At 43.8% G+C, this 24,285-nt stretch overlaps 1 protein-coding gene across 5 annotated transcripts in view; it reads right to left on the reverse strand.

Moving 5' to 3' along the window:
- The window catches only part of FGF13 (fibroblast growth factor 13), a 385,345-nt gene that overhangs the window by 52,838 nt on the left and 308,222 nt on the right, over positions 1-24,285 (reverse strand). For all 5 annotated transcript variants that reach the window (XM_060756433.2, XM_067471654.1, XM_060756434.2 and 2 more), the window contains 2 exons: positions 13,468-13,578; positions 10,528-10,631 (listed from right to left, as the gene is read on the reverse strand). In XM_060756433.2, the coding sequence (XP_060612416.1) occupies positions 10,528-10,631; positions 13,468-13,578 (215 nt within the window). The remainder of the gene's footprint in view (positions 1-10,527; positions 10,632-13,467; positions 13,579-24,285) is intronic.

A 24,285-nucleotide genomic window follows, 5' to 3' on the forward strand; every position in this document is an offset into this window, starting at 1 on the left:
GGGCACACAGAAGACTGGGCAACTTGGAAGGCGTTGAACAGACTGCGCTCTGGCACCACGAGATGCAGAGCCAATCTTAAGAAATGGGCTACAAAGTGGAATCCATGACATGCAAGTGTGGAGAAGAGCAAAGCACTGACCACCTGCTGCAATGCAATCTGAGCCCTGCCACATGCGCAATGGAGGACCTTCTTGCAGCAACACCAGAGGCACTCCAAGTGGTCAGATACTGGTCAAAGGACATTTAATCAACTACCAAGCTTGCAAACTTTGTGTTTTTTTATCTGTTTGTTTGTTTTGTTCTGTTAGAAATGTAATACAATGGTCTGGTTGCTGATGACACGATAAATGAATTTATTATTAATTTATTATTAATGTATTATTAATTTATTTATTATTTATAATTTATTATTATTTTACTTTGTTATTATTATTATCATCATTCCATTTATTATTTTATTCTATTTATTATTATTACATTTATCATTTTACTCTATTATTATACATTTATTATTTTACTGTATAATTGTTGTTATTGCTACATTCATTATTTTACTCTTTATTATTGTTGGTGTTATTACATTTATATATATACATAATGTTACTCTCTTTATTATTATTGGAAGGATACGTAAGCACATTTACATTGAAGAAGGTAAATAATCATTTAATCAGAGTTGGACAGTTTTATCTTAAATTTCCATTTTTGTAAATATTCAAAAATATATAACCTACTGATTCCTCAATTAATGTTATTTAATTGGTATCTATTTTTATTTTGCAATTTATCAGTAGCTGCTGCATTTCCCACACTTGGCTTATAGTCGAGTCAATCCGTTTTCTCAGGTTTTTTTGTGGTCAAATTAGGTGCCTTGGCTTATATTCGGGTCGGCTTATACTCGAGTATATATGGTATGTTTCTTTAAGAGAAATATGGTATCCTCCTGCACACCTTCCCAGCATCTAAAGTTGCATTCGAAAATGCCCTAGGCAACAGAAGTACAGAGTTTCTGCAACTCTATTAAAAAGAAATGATATTTTAAAGAAACTACAGGGCCTTCCAAGGCCCCAGGACACAGCTAAAACAGTCATTTGGATCTCATCTACTGTGTTCTCCCATTATGGGATGAAAGGCATTGAGCAAGAAATGGATTGCAATCTATATATATAAAAATGCTCTGTGCATAATGAGTACCTTAAAAACAAAAGAACCAATGAACGAAATCACACCAAATTCGGCAACAAAACGTCTCACAACACAAGGAGTGACCATCACTGAAAAAAAATTATGATTATGTCATTTGGGAGTTGTAGTTGGTGGGATTTATAGTTCACCTACAATCAAAGAGCATTCTGAACTCCACCAATGATGGAATTGAGCCAAACTTGGCACACAGAACTCCCATCCCATGACCAACAGAAAATATTGGAAGGGTTTGGTGGGCATTGACCTTGAGTTTGGGAGTTATAGTTCACCTACATCCAGAGAGCACTGTGGCCTCAAACAATGATGGATCTGAACCAAACTTGGCACAAGCATACGCCCAAATATGAACACAGAGGGAGTTTGGGGGAAATAGACCTTGACATTTGGGAGTTGTAGTCACTGGGATTCACAGTTCACTTACAATCAAAGAGCATTCTGAACCCCACCAATGACAGAATTGGGCCAAACCTCCCACACAGAACCCCCATGTGGGCCACAGTAATGTGTGGCAGGGGACGGCTAGTAATAATAATAATAATAATAATAATAATAATAATAATAACCTGCTCTATCTCTCCATAGGGACTCAGCAGATTCCAGACATAAAAGGCAAACATTCAGTGCCTGAATACAACAACAATACATCCAAACATAGAACCCCCATGACCAAAAGAAAATACTTAAGGCCATCCAGCCCAACTCCCTTCACCAGGGCAAGAACACATAATCAAAGTCCTCCTGACAAAGAGCCATCCAGCCATAGAGATAGATTAGATAGATAGATAGATGATAGATAGATAGATAGATAGATAGATAGATAGATAGATAGGGAGTTGTAGTTGCTGGGATTTATAGTTCACCTACAATCAAATAGCATGATATAATTGAACAAACTGGGGCATACAGGACTCCCATGACCAACAGAAAACACTAGAAGGAACACTAGCATTGACCTTGATTTAGGAAGTTGTAGTTCACCTACATCCAGAGACTACCATGGACTCAAACAATGATGGATCTGGACCAAACTTGGCACAAATATTCCATATGCCCAGATATGAACACAGATGGAGTTTGGGGAAAATAGACCTTGACATTTGGGAGTTGTAGTTACTGGGATTTATAGTTCACCTACAATCAAAGAGTGTTCTGAACCCCACCAACAACAGAATTGGGCCAAATTTCCCACACAGAACCCCCCCCCCCCCCGACCAACAGAAAATACTTAAAGTCATCCAGTCCAACTCCCTTCACCAGGGTAAGAAAAAGTAATCAAAGCCCTCCTGAAAAAGAGCCATCCAGCCATAGATAGAGATAGATATGATTAACACACACAAATATAGTATCATAGATTAGAAAGGGACCTCTGAAAAAACCAACACTTTCTCATTACTTTATTTTCCATATCAACAGACTTGGCCACAGCAACACATGGCAGGGGACAGCTAGTTCTTTATAACAAGAAGGAGTATCATTGGGATCTGCAACAAAATGTTGTTCAGGATTCCAGGTAACCAACCAATTGTGTCTAGTTTCACTCACTATTGGCTAGTTTGGGGTTTGGTTAGGGTCCTGGGTTCAACCCTCTCCAGATTTCCCCACAAGCTCCACCTGCAGCAAAGCAAAGCTTAAGATGTGGGGGGTGTGTGGGGGGGGGGGAGGGGGATTTTGAATTACCCCATGAAGGAGGCAGACTTGGTCACATGCATGTGAGGGGGCGGAACAGCAAGTTGGGTGAGGCTGCTCTGTTCCTCTCTTTCAGTTTCCTTTTGATGGCATGACCCATCCTCCCTCCCTATGGACAGTGTGAGTATTGTCACGTTGCCACGGCTCTACCTTGTTTAGGTAGAGATGAATCAAACTCCCAGTTTTAACAAACAGTTTAATTAAAACAGCACTTACTTGCTGGCTGTTTTTATAGTCCAAAATATAAAACAGAAAGATAGCACGCATCTACAGAATAAACAAAAACTGATAGCAAAAATAACTTCGTAGTCAAAAGGGTCCGGTCCAATGGTCAAATGCTGAGTGTTCAATAAACAAAGTCCAGGGATCCAGAGTCTATACCAAAGGTTCAAGGTTCCAGGATTCCAAAGGTACAGGAGACAGGTCAAGATATCAAAAAACCCAACAGATCTGGGGGGAAAAACAGCAGCATCCACCACCAAAATATGACAATACTTTTCTCCCAACTATCAGTCCCAAGGGTGAAGGGTGGACACCCACAAAAGTCCCCATAAGTTTTCATAAGATGGGAACTACCCTTGGGGCTGGATTGAGGGTTCTCACTCTTGAGGTTGGGAGGGAGCGCCCTCAAGATGGCCTTCCAACTATGATCGGCCAAGAGGTGCAGACAAAGTATTTTGAGATCCTTGGTGCACGCTTGTCCTTGAAGGTGGTCAGAGGGCAGACACTTGGCCCAGGGACTAGGCTCACTAGGTGGCCATTAAGCCATGAATTATATTTTCGCAGCGCCCAAACACAAATCAAGGAACATGAAAGGCACTGCAGACTCCTTCAACCAGAGAAGTCAGCCATAGCAGAGCACCTGATGAACCAGCCTGGACACAGCATATTATTTGAGAACACAGAAATGCTGGACCAAACCAACAACCACCATGTCAGACTACACAGAGAAGCCATTGAAATCCACAAGCATGTGGACAATTTCAACAGGAAGGAAGAGACCATGAAAATGAACAAAATCTGGCTACCAGTATTAAAAAACTCTAAAATTACAATAGCAAAACAGTAGAGAGGAAACAACCAGGTACATCTTAACACCTCTCAACAGGGGATTTTCCCAGGCTCAGCCAGGCCTTCAAATGCTAATGAAGGTGGTCAGTTGAAACATTCACATCTGGCTCCAGCAGGGAAGAGCTCCTTGCCCCACCCCAGCCATTCCACAGATATATAAACCCATTGTCCTATTTCCAACAGACCTCACTACCTGTGAGGATGCTTGCCATAGATGCAGGCGAAACGTCAGGAGAAATGCCTCTAGAACATGGCCCTATAGCCCGAAAAAACCCACAAGAACCTAATTATATTTTGCATTTTTACAGTTTTTCTCTCTATAGGTTATTACAAGTTCTTTCAATAAATAGGTCAGAAAATGGCCCTTTAGATCCATTTTCTTGTGTCTGACTCTTTATTTCATGGTGGGAGTTCAAAAGATCTTACAATTCTGCAAACCGCTGCATTTCCCTGGAATATGTTTTTTCCTCTCTTTCATGTTTCGAAAGTACCTGCTCTCTCTCTCTCTTTCCTAAACAAGGATATATGCATGAAGAACAACTTTGCTATTGGTAACCATTTGCTTCTGTTTCATCTTTCGAAAGGGAGCAGCAGGGTCGGACTCTACATTTCATCTCAGCCTCGATTCAGTGGCTTTTGAAACTCCGCTCCAAAAGGACAGATGCACCGGAGCCCTTTTCAAATTGCATTGCTGTGACCCTTTTTAACTCCAAACTGATGTTCTGGTAAAGCAAACAAGGACCGTGTTTGATGCTAAACTCAAAGAACAATCAGGAGGAAATGCATGCAAAGTTATGCAGCTGTAACAAAATGACCCACTTTGAGGGTGTTTACCAAGGATCTACCCAGACATGTACATTTTTAATAAGCAAGGTAGTTCTTCTTTCAGGAGCAACCTGCTTTACAAATCTTTTAACCCTCATTTTCCTAAAAAAACCTCTAAAAGTTAACTTACGCCAAAATATAAAATAACTACTAGCTGTCCCTTGCCATGCATTGCTGTGGCCCAGTCTGCTGATCTGGAAAATAAAGTAATACAGTAATACAGTAATCTGTGGAATGACCAGGGTGGGACAAAGGACTTTTGTCTGCTGGAGCTAGGTGTGAATGTTTCAACTGACCACCTTGATTAGCATTTGATGGCTTGGAAGTGCCTGGGGGGAATCTTTTGTTGAGAGGTGATTTGATGTGCATGATTGTTTACTCTCATAGAATCATAGAATCAAAGAGTTGGAAGAGACCTCATGGGCCATCCAGTCCAACCCCCGGCCAAGAAGCAGGGATATTGCATTCAAATCACCCCTGACAGATGGCCATCCAGCCTCTGTTTAAACGCTTCCAAAGAAGGAGCCTCCACCACACTCAGGGGCAGAGAGTTCCACTGCTGAACGGCTCTCACAGTCAGGAAGTTCTTCCTCATGTTCAGATGGAATCCCCTTTCTTGTAGTTTGAAGCCATTGTTCCGCGTCCTAGTCTCCAGGGAAGCAGAAAACAAGCTTGCTCCCTCCTCCTCCCTGTGGCTTCCTCTCACATATTTATACATGGCTATCATATCCCCTCTCAGCCTTCTCTTCTTCAGGCTAAACATGCCCAGCTCCTTTAGTCGCTCCTCATAGGGCTTGTTCTCCAGACCTTTTATCATTTTAGTCGCTCTCCTCTGGACACATTCCAGCTTGTCAATATCTCTCTTCAATTGTGGTGCCCAGAATTGGACACAATATTCCAGGTGTGGTCTAACCAAAGCGGAATAGAGAGGTAGCATTACTTCCTTAGATCTAGACACTATGCTCCTATTGATGCAGGCCAAAATCCCATTGGCTTTTTTTGCCGCCACATCACATTGTTGGCTCATGTTTAACTTGTTGTCCACGAGGACTCCAAGATCTTTTTCACACGTACTGCTCTCGAGCCAGGCATCCCCCTCTCTGTTGTTTTGCTGTTGTAATTTTTGAGTTTTTTTAAATAAAGGTAGCCAGATTTTGTGTGTTGTGTGAACCACCTCAACTGGGCTCTACAGGCCAATGGAGACTCCACCTCAGACATCAGAAGAGCTGCAAGACCGAGAACAAGCCACGATAGTAGAGATGAAGATACATCCACAGGAAAATGGTTCTTGCCATACATCAAGGGAACCACTGACTGCATAGGGAAGTTTACCTACAGACCCACCAAGAAAATCCAAGAAATGCTACGTTCAGCAAAGGACAAGAGGGATCCTCTCACTTCTGCAGAAGTCTACCGTATACCATGAAGCAAGTCTACAGAGGGACCACCAAACGCAGCAGCATTGCCCAGACACGAATCAAGGAACATGAAAGGCACTGCAGACTACTCCAACCAGAGAATTCAGCCATAGCAGAGCATAGCAGAGAGTGCCTTGGACTGCGAGAAGATCCAACCAGTCCATCCTCCAGGAAATAAAGCCTGACTGGTCACTGGAGGGAAGGAGACTAGAGACAAAGTTGAAGTACTTTGGCCACATCATGAGAAGACAGCAAAGCCTGGAGAAGACAATGATGCTGGGGAAAGTGGAAGGCAAAAGGAAGAGGGGCCAACCAAGGGCAAGATGGATGGATGGCATCCTTGAAGTGACTGGACTGACCTTGAAGGAGCTGGGGGTGGTGACGGCCGACAGGGAGCTCTGGCGTGGGCTGGTCCATGAGGTCACGAAGAGTCAGAGACAACTGAACGAATGAACAACAACAGAGCACCTGATGAACCAGCCTGGACACAGCATATTATTTGAGAACACAGAAATGCTGGACCACTCCAACAACCACCATGTCAGACTACACAGAGAAGCCATTGAAATCCACAAGCATGTGGACAATTTCAACAGAAAGGAAGAGACCATGAAAATGAACACAATCTGGCTGCCAGTATTAAAAAAACTCAACACTCGATCTACACATCTATCTACCTACTACCTACCAACCTATCTATGTTCTATCCATCTACCTTCTGTTCCATCTATCAATGTCCCTTTCATCTGTCCCTTCTGTCTATTGCTTCAACTGGAATTCCTCTCTTATCTGAGGGCCACAGCAACGCGTGGCAGGGTACAGTTAGTAATAATAATAATAATAATAATAATAATAATAATGTATTGTCGAAGGCTTTCATGGCCGGGATCCATGGGTTGTTTTAGGTTTTTCCGGGCTATATGGCCATGTTATGGAGGCATTTTTTTTCTCCTGATGTTTCGCCTGCATCTATGGCAAGCATCCTCAGAGGTAATGAGGTCTGTTGGAACTGGGAAAAATGGGTTTATATATCTGTGGAATGACCAGGGTGAGACAAAGGACTTTTGTTTGCTGGGGCTAGCTGTGAATGTTTCAGCTGATCACCTTGATTAGCATTCAATGGCTTGGAAGCGCTTGGGGGGAATCTTTTGTTGAGAGTCATTTCATGTGCCTGTTTGTTTCCCCTCTGTTGTTTTGCTGTTGTAATTTTTGAGTTTTTTTAATACTGGTAGCCAGATTTTGTTCATTTTCATGGTTTATTCCTTTCTGTTGAAATTGTCCACATGCTTGTGGATTTCAATGGCTTCTCTGTGTAGTCTGACATGGTGGTTGTGAGAGTGGTCCAGCACTACACAGAGAAGCCATTGAAATCCACGAGCATGTGGACAATTTCAACAGAAAGGAAGAAACCATGAAAATGAACAAAATCTGGCTACCAGTATTAAAAAAAACTCTAAAATTACAACAGCAAAACAACAGAGAGGAAACAATCAAGGACATCTAATCACTCTCAACAAAAGATTCCCCCCAAGCGCTTCCAAGCCATTGAATGCTAATCAAGGTGATCAGCTGAAACATTCACAGCTAGCCCCAGCAAACAAAAGTCCTTTGTCCCACCCTGGTCATTCCACAGATATATAAACCCATTTTTCCCAGTTCCAACAGACCTCATTACCTCTGAGGATGCTTGCCATAGATGCAGGCGAAACATCAGGAGAAAAAAATTGCCTCCAGAACATGGCCATATAGCCCGGAAAAACCTACAACAACCCAATAATAATAATACTTTATTTATACCCCACTACCATCTCCCCAAGGGACTCGGTGCGGCTTACATGAGGCCAAGCCCACAATACATCAGTAAACAAAGGCAATAACAAAAACTATCAATACAAAACTATTAATATAAATCACATAAACAAAAATAAACAATAAACAATAGCAGCAACACACAAGCATTTAAAAACCTATGGCTGGGCCAAATGTAATAATTCAAAAATTTAAAAAATATTTATTTATTTATTATTATTTATTTATTTTATTTATTTGTCGTGTCAGAGCAACCAGTCCATTATATTACATTTCTAACAGAACAAAGCAAACAGAAAAATACACAACTTGTGAGTTTGGTAGCTGGTTAAATGTCCTTTGACCAGTATCTGGCCCCTTGGAGTGCCTCTGGTGTTGCTGCAAGAAGGTCCTCCATTGTGCATGTGGCAGGGCTCAGGTTGCATTGCAGCAGGTGGTCAGTGGTTTGCTCTTCTCCACACTCACATGTCGAGGATTCTACTTTGTGGCCCCATTTCTGAAGGTTGGCTCTGCATCTCGTGGTGCCAGAGTGCAGTCTGTTCAGCGCCTTCCAAGTCGCCCAGTCTTCTGTGTGCCCAGGGGGGAGTCTCTCATTTGGTATCAGCCATGGCTTGAGGTGCTGGGTTTGAGCCTGCCACTTTTGGACTCTCGCTTGCTGAGGTGTTCCAGCGAGTCTCTCTGCAGATCTTAGAAAACTATGTCTAGATTTAAGTCGTTGGCCTATTTAAAAAATAATGCTGGGCATGAACAAGGTAGGATATAACTGGGATACCAGAGGCACTCCAAATGGCCAGCTTCTGGTCAAAGGAAATTTAGTATATTTATTTATTTATTTATTTCACAGTTTTGTATACCGAGCTTCTCAACCTCGTCGAGGGACTCAGCCCGGTTTACAGCCATAAAAACATATACATTCATTAAAATATCATATATCACAAATTACAAAACAACTTTAAAAACACTAAATATAAAACTACAGTGGTCAGTCGTCCTATTAAGATGGATCTATATCCACTTCCATCCAGAGTCCTATGGTGTTGTCTCATTCCTCGAAGGCCTGACTCCACAGCCACGTCTTCACCCGTTTCCTAAATGCTAGGATGGATGGGGTGGTTCTGGCCTTCAGAGGGAGAGAGTTCCAGAGTCATGCCAAGTTTTTAACTTTTTTCGTGGTTTTTCTATACATTATAACTGTATTCTCAATTCACTTCTGACATGATTAAAAAGTCTGATATGGCACCAGCCAAAACTAACGAATGACCAGGGACGGGTCAAGCCATTACGCAAAGTAAACATTCGCAGTATAGTTGATTTTGCCCAGGGGTGCTTTTGAGACGCTCTTGGGGGAAAATAGACCTTGACATATGCGAGTTGTAGTTACTGGGATGTATAGTTCACCTACAATCAAAGAGCATTCTGAACTCCACCAATGATGGAATTGAACCAAATATGGCCACGACGAACAGAAAATATTAGGCCTGGGTAACAACGGAAAAATTTGTTTCTAAAATCGATTTGTATTTGGGTTTTTGTTTTTGTTTCGATATTTAAAATAATTACAAAATTTTCCTTTTAAAAAGTTCGATATTTACGAAATTTCGTAAATGGTAAAAAATTAACGAATCGATTTCCGAAACAATAACGAATCGATTCGTTAATGGCGGACGCGACCGCGAAATACGCTAAAAAACCTCCAAAAACTTCTGAAGCTTCCCTCTCCCTCTGTTGTTTACTGTTGGTGTGATATTATAATTTTTTTTCACTAATTAAACCATAAAACTGGCCCAGACATGCGGAAATAATAACGAAACGACCTCAAAACAATAACGAAATGAATACAATATCGAAATACGAAGCATTTACAAAATGTTTTTTAAAATTCGGTTTTTTTAATAATTGCTCCAGAATGGTTCGTTATCGTTTTGTAATTGAAAAAATTAATGAATTATTAACGAATTACGAATTAACGAAACGAAACCGCCCAGCCCTAGAAAATATATATCAGTGATTGGTGGGGGGGGGGGGGGCAAAATACTGTTTGCTTACACTTGAAAATTATCTAGGGCCGCCTCTGCGAATGACAGCTTTGCCTTCTGTTGAATACCGTCTTATTTACTCTAGAAATAGGATCCAAATTCAGATGAATCCCGGAGAAAGACACATAAACAAACTATCCTGCGTGCCAAACAAGTCCACAGAATATAATGCGTTTTTACTTAGTACCACAGCAACATGACGACAGCCTCCAAACACAAGCAGAAGCACATCTCTCCTTCAATATGCAAGATTTCCCTGCTTATCTTTCTGCCGACCCTCCATAGGCAACCAGGCAAATGGATATTGTAAGCTTCCTGGAAAGAGATTTAGTTGTCGTTCCCTTTTATTTGCCGGAGGAACATGTTACAATAAGCCAGATCCGAGAAGCAATGCCTTCTCCATTATTTCAGAGGCCGGGTTTACGACACACAAAAGGCAGATCAACGAGCCAAAAGAGAGGAAGCGGGGACTTACCGATGTGTACAAGTATCCTTCGCTGTTCATGGCTAAGTACAGTTTTGTCTGGACGCCTTGAATGGCCACCACTCGCAGTCCCACAGGTATGAGGTTAAACAAAGCTAGGAGGAAAACAGAGAGATATTAGCCTTTCTGGCTTTCGGCAAATATTCCTGCAAGAGCCATTTGGGAAATGTTTAAACTTCATTTCAGAGCGCGTATTTGCTTTTGGGAATCTTCCATGGCCCTTCGAAATGGAATAAGCATCAGCAAACCATCTTGTGGTGATTCATTGAGATGGAGAACCGGGGTCGGATGCCAATTTCCTTTTTGATTCAGACAATATAAAGACTATTTTTCCTGGGGAGACTGTGATAGCACTCCCCAAAAGAGATGCTTAGGAGGCAATGAAATTCTATCAGTGTTGCCTCTGAAAAATCCTGCAAATCTCCTGGGAAGACAGGTGGACAAATGCCAGCGTGCTGAAAAAGCAAAGACCACCAGCATTGAAGCAATGGTCCTCCGCCATCATCTCTGCTGGACTGGTTACATCATCTCCCAAACAATTGCTCTATTCCAAACTAATTTTTTTTTTGGTCATGTCAGGAGTGACTTGAAAGACTGCAAGTCGCTCCTGGTGTGAGAGAATTGGCCGTCTGCAAGGACGTTGCCCAGGGGATGCCCAGACGATTTGATGTTTTTATCATCCTTGTGGGAGGCTTCTCTAATGTCCCCGCATGAGGAGCTGGAGCTGATAGAGGGAGCTCATCCGCCTCTCCCCGGATTTGAACCTGCGACCTGTCGCTATTCAGTCCTGCCGGCACAGGGGTTTTAACCCACTGCGCCACCCGAGGCTCCTATTCCGAACTCAAGAACGGAAAACAGAATGTTGGAGGACTGGAAAAGAGATTTAAAGATGGGCTCAAAGCCAACCTTAAAAACTCTGGCATAGACACTGAGAACTAGGAAGCCCTGGCCCTTGAGCACTCCAGCTGAAGGTCAGCTGTGACCAGCAGTGCTGCAGAATTTGAAGAGGCACGAATGGAGGGAGAAAGAGAGAAATGTGCCAAGAAAAAGGCACATCAAGACAACCCCGACCGTCCCGGTGGTCCCCACCTTCCACCTGTAAACCAATGCCCTCACTGTGGGAGAAGATGCAGATCAAGAATTGGGCTCCACAGTCAACTACGGACCCACCGTCAGAACACCGACGCTGGAGGAACATCTTCCTCTGACTACGAGGGATTGCCTAACTAATTATTATTATTATTATTATTATTATTATTATTATTATTATTATTAATAATATTTTTTTGTCCTGTCAGGAGTGACTCCTGGTGTGAGAGAATTGGCTGTCTGCAAGGATGCAGTCAAGATCTTAACAGCCTTGATGCTTGGATGATTTGATGTTTTTATCATCCTTGTGGGAGGCTTCTCTCATGTCCCTGCATGAGGAGCTGGAGCTGATAGAGGGAGCTCATCCGCCCCTCACCGGATTCAAATCTGCGACCTGTTGGTCTTCAGTCCTGCCGGCACAGGGGTTTAACCCACTGCACTACCGGGGACTCCTATTAATATAATAATAACAACAACAACAACAACAACAACAACAACAACAAACTTTATTTATACCCCGCCACCATCTCCCCCTATGATACTGTGAACCACCGCCTCCTCCTGAGAAAAATGTATAATATCACAAAGGACTACCACCTCACCCGCCTCATAGGAAACCTGCTACAAAACAGGAGCTTTTTTGTTGAGTTTCAGGGCCAGAGAAGCAGATGGCGGAAACAGAAGAACGGCCTGCCTCAGGGGAGCGTGCTCGCTCCATCCATGTTCAACATTTACACAAATGACCAGCCACTGCCAGAAGGGACAGAGAGTTTCATCTATGCTGATGATCGTGCCATTTTTGCTCAAGCAGGGAGCTTTGAGATGGTAGAACAGAAGCTTTCCAAAGCTCTAGGTGCTCTTACTGCCTATTACAGGGAAAACCAGCTGATCCCTAACTCATCTAAAACACAGACATGTGCCTTTCATCTCAAGAACAGAAAAGCATCCCGAGCTCTGAAGATCACCTGGGAAGGAATCCCACTGGACCATTGCAGCGCACCCAAATACCTGGGAGTCACTCTGGACCGTGCTCTTACCTACAAGAAGCACTGCCTGAACATCAAGCAAAAAGAGGGTGCTAAAAACAATATAATACGAAAGCTGACTGGCACAACCTGGGGATCACAAACAGATACAATGAAGACATCTGCCCTTGCGCTGTGCTGCTCTGCTGGGGACTCAGCACAAATCACAATACAAAAAATGCAAATTGCAGTAAAATAAACAACATAACATTAAAGTATACAACATCAAAGCATATAAACAATATACACAGAACATAGAAACCAAACACTATGACTATTATTATTATTATTATTCACTGACCACATGATGCAGTTCAAACTGCACTGTGTGGCAATGAAGATCAAGTCTTAGTGGCCCTGGTTGTGGTGGATGGGATTCATCAAGTCTATCAGCTCAGCCCTGGGGTTGAAAATTTGCAATTTCCTTTATGGATGACTTTCTCGTTTCCCTCCTCATTTGTGTCTGATGTGTGCTTTTTGGGAACGAGGATTGTGTCAGGCAAAACGAGGGGGCGAGGAACTTCTCCTGGCTGGAGAACAATAATGGAGGAGAAAAACAAAACCCTAATCCAAAGCAAAGTGACAAACCGCCCCAGATCTCCATGGAGATAACATTTGGACAGGTTTTGCAGCGGGCGCTAACTACCTCTGCGAGTCAATCGAAGACTCAATTGTTTTGCTCCTCCAGTTGGAATGAGCAAATACGCACACAACGGATTGATTGTTAGGAAACCCTTGATTTCCAAAGGCCATTCATATGGAGGAGCAGATTGTGCCAGCCAACTGGACAATCCCACCTCTATAAGTAAATACTCACTGTAGGTACTTTCTTCCTCTTTGGTTCCATCGATCGTTCCATCTGCTTGCAACTGTAAGTGATACCCTTGCCGGCTGTACAATTTCGTTACAATGCCTTTAAGCTGTGGTTCTGGAAGAAAGCAAAGCAAGGAGAAAAGGTTAGCGTTTGAAAGCCAAGCTTGCCTTATGCTGCTGGAAGAAACAAAACAAGACAAGAAAAAGGCTGGTTTAGTTCTTCCTAGAAGGAAAACACACAGAGTTAGAAGCTTCGATGGTACTTGCAAGACGCAGGACAGCGTATCTCAACCTGGGGGTCGGTTGTGAGGAGGGGCGTCAGAGGAGTCACCAAAGCCCATAAGAAAACATGATGGGCACCCAAAAAGTGGGTGCTAGAAACAATATCATACGAAAGCTGACTGGCACAACCTGGGGATCACAACCAGACACAGTGAAGACATCTGCTTCTCTGGCCCTGGAACTCAACAAAAAAGCTCCTGTTTTGTAGCAGGTTTCCTATGAGGCGGGTGAGATGGTAGTCCTTTGTGATATTATACATTCTTTTTGAGATGGTTGAACAGAAGCTCTCCGAAGCTCTAGGTCAGGGGTCCACAAACTTTTTAAACAGAGGGCCAGGTCACAGTTCCTCAAACTGTTGGAGGACCAGATTATAATTTGGAAAAAAACATGAATGAATTCCTATGCATACCACATATCTTATTTGTAGTGCAAAAATCACTTAAAGCAATACAATAATTAAAATGAAGAACAATTTAGCAAATATAAACTTATTAGTATCTCAATGGGAAGTGTGGGCCTGCTTTTGGCTCATGAGATAGGATTGTTGTTGTTGTTGTGTGCTTTCAAGTCATTTCAGACTTAGGTTGACTCTGAGCGAGGGCCGACTAAATGACCTTGGAGGGCCGCATCTGGCCCCCGGGCTTTAGTTTGAGGACCCCTGCTCTAGGTGCTCTTACTGTGTATTACAGGGAAAACCAGCTGATCCCTAATCCATCTAAAACACAGACATGTGCTTTTCACCTTAAGAACAGACAAGCATCCTGAGCTCTGAGGATTACCTGGGAAGAAATCCCACTGGAGCATTGCAGCGCACCCAAATACCTGGATTGTGCTCTGACCTACAAGAAGCACTGCCTGAACATCAAGCAAAAAAGTGGGTGCTAGAAACAATATCATACGAAAGCTGACGGGCACAACCTGGGGATCACAACCAGACACAGTGAAGACATCTGCCCTTGTGCTGTGCTACTCTGCTGCTGAGTATGCATGCCCAGTGTGGAACACATCTCACCACACTAAAACAGTGGAAGTGGCTCTTAATGAGACATGCCGCATTTTCACGGGGTGTCTGCGCCCTACACCACTGGAGAAATTACACTCTCTAGCTGGTATTGCACCACCTGACATCCACCAGGAAGTAGCAGCCAATAGTGAAAGGACCAAGGCAGAGACATCTCCAGCCCATCCCCTGTTTGGGTATCAGCCAGCACATCAACGACTTAAATCAAAAATAGTTTTCTTAAGATCTACAAAGATACTCGCTGGAACACCTCAGCAAGCGAGAGTCCAAAAGTGGCATGCGAAAACTCAGAACCTCAATCATAGAATCATAGAATCAAAGAGTTGGAAGAGACCTCATGGGCCATCCAGTCCAACCCCCTGCCAAGAAGCAGGAATATTGCATTCAAATCACCCCTGACAGATGGCCATCCAGCCTCTGCTTAAAAGCTTCCAAAGAAGGAGCCTCCACCACACTCCGGGGCAGAGAGTTCCACTGCTGAACGGCTCTCACAGTCAGGAAGTTCTTCCTAATGTTCAGATGGAATCTCCTCTCTTGTAGTTTGAAGCCATTGTTCCGCGTCCTAGTCTCCAGGGAAGCAGAAAACAAGCTTGCTCCCTCCTCCCTGTGGCTTCCTCTCACATATTTATACACATATTGATACCCAGTGAGAGATTCCCCAGAAAACTGGGCGGCTTGGAAAGCGCTGAACAGACTGCACTCTGGCACCACGAGATGCAGAGCCAACCTTAAATCTAGACATAGTTTTCTAAGATCTACAGAGACACTCGCTGGAACACCTCAGCAAGCGAGAGTCCAAAAGTGGCAGGCTCAAACCCAGCACCTCAACCAATGGCTGATACCAGATGAGAGACTCCCCCCTGGGCACACAGAAGACTGGGCGACTTGGAAGGCATTGAACAGACTGCGCTCTGGCACCACGAGGTGCAGAGCCAACCTTCAGAAATGGGGCTACAAAGTGGAATCCTCGACATGCGAGTGTGGAGAGGAGCAAACCACTGACTACCTGCTGCATTGCACCCTGAGCCCTGCCACATGCACAATGGAGGACCTTCTTGCAGCAACACCAGAGGCACTCCAAGTGGCCAGATACTGGTCAAAGGACATTTAATCAACTACCAAGCTTGCAAACTTTGTGTTTTGTCTGTTTGTTTGTTTGTTTGTTTTGTTAAAAATGTAATACAACTGTCTGGTTGCTCCTGACAAGATAAATAAAATCAGAAAACGTAGCATTTTCTCTTGTTCATGGGGGTTCTGTGTGGGAAGTTTGGCCCAATTCTTTAGTATTTGTCTTTACTAATAATATAATATATTATATTGTACATACATATAATATTTATAATATTATAATGTAATGCAATATAATACTAGTAATAATAATACGATATTATAATTATAATTATATATTTACATTACATGTAATATTACTAATAATGTTACAATATAATGGTATATAGTGCGATATAGTAATATATAATACTGATATTGTAATATGCTAATAATATAATATACTAGCTGTGCCCTGCCACGCGTTGCTGTGGCCTATAGTGAAACTTATCAAAGTTGAGGTAGATATCTGGACTATTATGAAAGAGAGGTCCCTACCTATTCCTTCCCCCTTTTCCTCCCCCTTTCTCTCCTTTCTTCCTTCTCTACCTCTTTCTTTCTTTCTTTCTTTCCTTCTTTCACTACTTGGTTTCGTCCTTCTCTCTTTCCTTCATTCTCTCCCCCTTTCTTCCTTTGCCTTTCTTCCCTCCCTGTTTGCTTCCTTCTTTCTCTTTTTATTTCCTTTTATTTCACCACCATCATAACAATAACAATAATGCAATGCATTGCCTCTGGGACCTGACACCTCTCCCATTCCCCCTAAAAGGGTCTCATAGGAAGAATAGCATCATAATAATAATAGAAATAACAACCTTTACCCGCCACGCGTTACTGTGGCCAACCTTCCCTCTTTCTCTCCTTCTTTCCCTCCTTCCTTCCTTCTCTCCCATCTTTCCTTCTCCTCTTCCTTCTCTATCTCTTTCCTTCCTTCCCCCTTTTTCTTTCTCTTCTGGTCTCTTTTCTTCCTTCTCTCTTTCCTTCTTTCCTTCCCTCCCTCTTTCTCTACATCTTCGCCCTTCCTTCACTCCCTCTTTCCTTCCTTCATTCCCTTTTTTCTTTCCTTCTCTCCTTCCTTCCCCCTTTTTCTTTCCCTCCCTCTGTCTCTCATTTCTTCCTTCTCTACCTCTTTCCTTCCTTCTCCCTTTTTCTTTCTCTTCTGCTGTCTCTCTTTTCTTTCCTTCCATCTTTCCTTTTCTTTCCTTTACTTCTTCCTTCTTTCTCTAACTTTCCTTCCTTCCCCCTTTTTCTTTACCTCCCTTTCTCTTACTTCCTTCTTTCCTTCCTTCCTGTCTTTCCTGGATTTTGACAGGGCAGGAAGGGGCAGGGTGGGGTTTGGAGGTGGCGTGAAGTAAAAGGAGGTAAGATTGCGGTAGGGGAGTGATGGAGCGTGGGGTTGTGTATGTGTGCGCGGCGGCGGGGGGAGTGATGGAGCGTGGGGTTGTGTGTGTGTGTGTGTGCGGGAAGCAGCGCGGCGGGGCTTGGAGTGGGCATGGCTTCCGCAGAGGGAACGTTGGCTGGAAGGCTGTGCGTGCGCGCCAGGGAACTTGCGGCTGGGCGCCAATGCGCATGCTCAGTTGTTTTGCCGTTTTGTGAGTGTGTTGTTGTGTTGTTTTTCATTTTGAGTAGATATGTTTGTACCTTGTGGGTTGTGTTATGGGCATGGGAATTTTGGTTAAGTTTCGTTGGGGGGTTGTGGAGTTTTGCTGTCCCGTTGAACCAACCTAACAGATTTATATATATAGATTGTATGAAAACTATATTTCCCCAGTGAAGTTTGCTGTGAGAAACAAAGCCTTTTACAGGTGGGAGAGAGAAAAGCTCACAATGTCCCGTCTGTAAGGCTTCACTGTAAAGCCTGAGCTAAAGGTTCTCTTTTCCCTCCAAAACCCTGGGGAAAGGGGCGGATCTAAAGGCTGCAATGATGATTGACAGGATGCTGGCCCTATAACTGCAACCTGGAGGAAGCTACCAAATTGCATAGCCTACAGGAATTCATGCAAACAAGCAAAGAAAGAAAAAGGAAATTCAATCCCCTGGAACAGCTGTACCAGCACAAGCAACAAAAAATAATTTTATGGTTGGGGGTCACCACAACATGAGGAACTGTATTAAGGGGTCATCACATTAGGAAGGTTGAGAAACACTGTCTTGGGATCAGAGGCAGCCCTAGGTAATTTTCAACGGTAAGCTAACAGTATTTTGGCGCCCCCCCCACCCAACCAATCATTGATATATATTTTCTGTTTGTCGTGGAAGTTCTGTGTGCCATATTTGTTTCAATTCCATCATTGGTGGAGTTCAGAATGCTGTTTGATTGGAGGTGAACTATACATCCCAGTAACTACACTTGCCGCACTTGCTCTCTTGCCTGGCCCGCTTTGGGTCCGGAGGCGTGCCTGAAGACCCCGGCATGTGCATCAAAAGTCACCTCTTCTCCTGACTTTCTCCTCAGCCATTGGGACCAAGAGAGAGAGAGACAGAGACAGAGGTGGAGATGCTCACCTTTCCTGAAGGTAGGCGCAAAAACAAAGGAGGGAGCGGAGGTGGGAGATACCTCCAGCCGGAGGGGCTCTCTCTCTCTCTCTCTCTCTCTTTCTCTCTTGGTCCCAATGGCTGAAGAGAAAGTCGGGAGAAGAGGCAACTTTTGGTGCGCATGCTGGGGTCTTCAGACACGCCTCTGGACCTGAAGAGGGCCAGGCGTGGCGGCTCCGCCCCTTGGCCCACCCACGGATTGGGGAGAGGAGAGGAGGCAGGTGGAGCGCTGGGGGATCGGCAAAGGGAGCTCGTCATGGGGAAGGGATCGAACGCAGAGAACGATTGAGCGCCGGCTCTGCTTGTGCACCTGGTGGCCAGGTGGAGCAGGAACGAGAGGGGCTAGGCAAGGCTCAACGGCCCGGCCCCTTTGGGAAGAGGATCGCCCGGAAGCGAGGCAAGAAAACCGAGGCTCCCCCCGGACTGCTAGGGCTGTTGTGAGCTGAGGGGGCGCTCCTCAAGTGGCGGTCGAGGGGCATTTACAGAGCCGCCTCTGCGCCCCTGGCAAAAAAAAAAGTGTTCTGCGACTGCTTACTTCGCGTAATGGACGAGCCGCCCCTGCTTGGGATCAAGCAAAGAGATAAAACACTGGTGCTCTGCGTCGGATTCTGTTTAGCTTCAGATAAGAAATGCAGGAGGCTTTAAAAGACAAATTGTGTGCTGGGAAAATCAGAATTCCAGAAGCATGTTCCATGGTTGAAGGACCAAGATCTGATCTCCGTTAAGATTAGAAATGCATAGGAAGTAGGCAGAGAATCTGGCTTTTTTTTCCCTCTTTCATCCGCTGTGATTCAGCAACGGAAGATGAGGGAAAACAGTCTTGCTCAAATGACAAGGTGGAAAGAAAAAAAGAAAATTGTGTACCAGTCGAAAACCAAGCCCATAGCTATAGTTAGCAGCTCTGTAGGTCAGACTCAGAGATTGAAGAAACGAAACATATGTCACCCTTCAGTTCCAGACAAGAGTAAAAGGCTTCACATCCCAATGAGCTTGGAAACCTGTCGGATATTTCTAGTTGGTTCCAAAAGGTGACTGGGTTGGGGCAGGAAATAAAGAAGGTGGGAAGTAAATAGATATACAGAGTGAGAGATCTCAGTGAATGTGTTTGATGATTCCAGATAATTGTTGATGATGTTTCAAGATAGATCAGGTGATCAGTTATAATCAGCTTGTTTCTCCGATGCAGGGGCGGCTCAACCCATTACGCCAGTGGTTCTCAATCTTCCTAATGCCACGACCCCTTAATACAGTTCCTCATGTTGTGGTGACCCCCAACCATAACTCTAACATTATGAATCGCCATGTAAATAATAATCTGCAGGATGAATTTTCATTCACTGGAGTAAATTTGGCACAAATACCCGGTATGCCCAAATTTGAATACTGGTGGGGTTGGCGGGGGGATTGATTTTGCCATTTGGGAGTTGTAGTTGCTGGGATTTATAGTTAACCTGTAAACAAAGAGCATTCTGAACCCCACCAACAATGGAATTGAACCAAAGTTGGCACACAGAACTCCCATGACCAACAGAAAATACTGGAAGGGTTTGGTGAGCATTGAATTTAGTTTGGGAGTTGAAGTTCGCCTACATCCAGAGAGCAATCTATGCTCCAACAGTGATGGATCTGGACCAAACTTGCCACGGGTACTCCATATGCCCAAATGTGAACACTCATAGGGTTTTGGGAAAATAGACCTTGAGATTTGGGAGTTGTACTTGCTGGAATTTGTATTTCACCTACAATCAAAGAGCGTTTTGAACCCCAACAATGATAGAATTGGCCCAAACTTCCCACAGAGAGACCCCCATGACCAACAGAAAATACTGTGTTTTCTGATGGTCTTTGGCGACCCCTCTGACACCCCTTCGTGACCTCTCCAGTATTTGCAGTATAGTTGATTTTGCCAAGGGGTGCTCTTGAGGCGCTCTTGGGAGAAAATAGACCTTGACATTGTAGTTACTGGGATGTATAGTTCACCTACAGTCAAAGAGCATTCTGAACTCCACCAGTGATGGAATTGAACCAAATATGGCACACAGAACTCCCATGAGGAACAGAAAATATATATCAGTGATTGGTTGGGGGGGGGGGTGCCAAAATACTGTTTGCTTACCATTGAAAATTATCTCTGCTCCCATGTCACTGGGATGGGGAATCCACTTCGATTTTGAGTTAGATAGAACCATAGAAGAACTAATCAAGTTGTTGAGGCCATTTTGGAGACAAGAGTTCAGCAAACTGGATAGTTCAGAGAAACATGAGGAAATATGAGCTAAAAAAAACCAACGGGATTTTGGCCTGCATCAATAGGAGCATAGTGTCTAGATCTAGGGAAGTCATGCTCCCCATGCTCTATTCTGCTTTGGTTAGACCACACCTGGAATATTGTGTCCAGTTCTGGGCACCACAATTGAAGAGAGATATTGACAAGCTGGAATGTGTCCAGAGGAGGGCGACTAAAATGATAAAAGGTCTGGAGAACAAGCCCTATGAGGAGCGGCTTAAGGAGCTGGGCATGTTTAGTCTGAAGAAGAGAAGGCTGAGAGGAGATATGATAGCGATGTATAAATATGTGAGAAGAAGCCACAGGGAGGAGGGAGCAAGCTTGTTTTCTGCTTCCCTGGAGACTAGGACGCGGAACAATGGCTTCAAACTACAAGAGAGGAGTTTCCATCTAAACATTAGGAAGAACTTCCTGACTGTGAGAGCCGTTCAGCAGTGGAACTCTCTGCCCTGGAGTGTGGTGGAGGCTCCTTCTTTGGAAGCTTTTAAACAGAGGCTGGATGGCCATCTGTCAGGGGTGCTTTGAATGCAATATTCCTGCTTCTTGGCAGGGGGTTGGACTGGATGGCCCAGGAGGTCTCTTCCAACTCTATGATTCTATGAAATTCAGAGTGAATTCACCACACCACTAAGCATGAAAACCACCAGAATCATAAGCCCCCTGGAAGAGATAACAAGGTCCATCTAGTTCAACCTCACTATCCTGTAAGACAGCATTTCTCAACCTGGGGGTCGGGACCCCTGCGGAAGACATGAGGGGGTGTCAGGAGATCATCAAAGACCATCAGAAAAACACAGTATTTTCTGTTGATTGTGGGGGTTTTATGTGGGAAGTTTGGCCCAGTTCTATTGTTGAGGGTGGGGGGTGGGGTTCAGAATGCTCTTTGATTGTAGGTGAACTATAAATCCAAGCAACTACAACTCCCCAATGACAAGGTGTATTTTCCCCAAACTCCACCAGTGTTCACATTTGGACATATTGAGTATTCGTGTCAAGTTTGATTCAGATCCATCATTGTTTCAGTCGACAGTGGTCTCTGGATGTAGGTGAACTATAACTCCCAAACTCAAGGTCAATGCCCACCAAAGCCTTCCAATATTTTCTGTTGATCATAGGAGTCCTGTGTGCCAAGTTTGGTTCAATTCCATTGTTGATGGAGTTCAAAATACTCTTTGATTGTAGGTTAACTATAAATCCCAGCAACTACAACTCCCAAATGACAAAATCAGTCGTGCCCCCCAACCCTATCGGTTTTCAGATTTGGGAATATCGGGTAATTGTGCCAAATTTAGTCTAGTGAATGAAAATACATCCTGCATATCAGATATTTACATGATGATTCAGAACAGTAGCAAAATTACAATTATAAAGTAGCAACAAGTAGCAACAAAAATAATTTTACGGTTGGGTCACCACAACATTGTAGGTTAACTGTAAATCCCAGCATCTACAACTCCCAAATGACAAAATCAGTCGTGCCCCCCAACCCTACCAGTTTTCAAATTTCGGCGTATATGGTAATTGTGCCAAATTTGGTCCAGTGAATGAAAATACATCGCGCATATCAGATATTTACATTACGATTCATAACATTAGCAAAATTACAGTTCTGGAGTAGCAATGAAAATAATGGTTGAGAGTCACCACAAGATGAGGAACTGGATTAATTTGCAAAGGCATTAACAACAACAGCAACAGCAACAACAACAACAACAACAGGGACCCTTCCCATGTCAGATAGTGTGTACATTTAATCAAGGTTTTATGCCCTATGTTTCATATATAGCAGAAGGTAACACATTTATTACTGAGAAATCACCTCCCTTTACACGTATGTACTAGGCCTGGGTAACAACGCAAAAATTTGTTTCTAAAATCGATTTGTATTTGGGATTTTTTTGGGTTTCGATATTTAAAATAATTACAAAATTTTCCCTTAAAAAAGTTCGGTATTTACGAAATTTCGTTAATATTTACAAAACATTTTGTAAAGATGGCGCCCTTTTTTTTCAATATTTTTTCAATATTTTTTCAATATTTTTTAATTTAATTATTAATTTAGTAGAATAGGGAGGAGAAATTATTATTAAGGAGGGAAGGCAGGCACTCACTCTGGCGGGCCCTCAAGCGCTGCCCGAGTCGGGCCCGGCTCCTCCGAAGCAATGCGAAATTGGGAGAAGGGCTCCCCAAAGGCCATCTAGCCCAGCCCTCCGCTAAGGAATTGGGAGAACGAAGCACACCCACTGCAAAGGTGAGGAAGGAGGGACGGGCCGCCTTCCCGCTGAGGGTCGCTCGCCCTCTCGCTCGCTTGCTCAGCCGGCGCCTTCCCCGCCCTCTCCTCCTCCTCCTCTTTCAGGCTCTGCCTCTGACTGGCTAAGGAGAGGAGAGAGAGGAGAGCTCCCAGCAAGCATCTAGCCAAGCCATCTTACGTATTTCCGAAATGGACGGAAATACAAATTTTTTTGGCGCCTGCCGTTTCGATATTTAAAAACACTTCCGGGTTTAAAAATAAGTTTTGTAATCGTTTTGTAATTGCTAAAATTAACGAATATTTAACGAATTACAAAATTAACGAACGAAACCGCCCAGGCCTAGTATGTACTCTCTTGAGCTTCTATGGGACTTTTTTCACTTCTGAAGGACTCTTAGAAACTTTTTGGAAACTTTACCTTTTCAAGCACCCTATGAATGACCCTTGCCTGACCCTTCTGCCCTGTTCCCTTTTATAAGAAATTTATAAAAAATATAAGAAGCCACTCTCAATGACCCTGGGAAGGAGGAAATCTCCTGTTTGAAAAGAACCTTGTCAAAGGACATATTTGCTTTGGCAATACAATGGGCTTTGACCCTGGAGCTTGGAGTTTGACCCCCCAGAGGGAGATGCCCACTTGGCATAAATGATCATATCTCAACAGGACAAAGGGCCTTCGGAAAGCCACACTTTGTCCTGATCTGTTGTTTACTCATTCAAACTTCCTCAAATGAAACTTCAACCAAGATCGCCCCATTGTCTCCATATCCCGGCTCAAGGAAAATCCGGATCCTGGCAGGCTTGCCAGATCATAGAATCATAGAATCAAAGAGTTGGAAGAGACCTCATGGGCCATCCAGTCCAACCCCCTGCCAAGAAGCAAGAATATTGCATTCAAATCACCCCTGACAGATGGCCATCCAGCCTCTGCTTAAAAGCTTCCAAAGAAGGAGCCTCCACCACACTCCGGGGCAGAGAGTTCCACTGCTGAACGGCTCTCACAGTCAGGAAGTTCTTCCTCATGTTCAGATGGAATCTCCTCTCTTGTAGTTTGAAGCCATTGTTCCGCGTCCTAGTCTCCAAGGAAGCAGAAAACAAGCTTGCTCCCTCCTCCCTGTGGCTTCCTCTCACATATTTATACATGGCTATCATATCTCCTCTCAGCCTTCTCTTCTTCAGGCTAAACATGCCCAGTTCCCTAAGCCGCTCCTCATAGGGCTTGTTCTCCAGACCCTTGATCATTTTAGTCGCCCTCCTCTGGACACATTCCAGCTTGTCAATATCTCTCTTGAATTGTGGTGCCCAGAATTGGACACAATATTCCAGATGTGGTCTAACTAAA

This window comes from Anolis sagrei, chromosome 10 (genome assembly GCF_037176765.1).
Source record: "Anolis sagrei isolate rAnoSag1 chromosome 10, rAnoSag1.mat, whole genome shotgun sequence".
NCBI lineage: Eukaryota > Metazoa > Chordata > Lepidosauria > Squamata > Dactyloidae > Anolis > Anolis sagrei.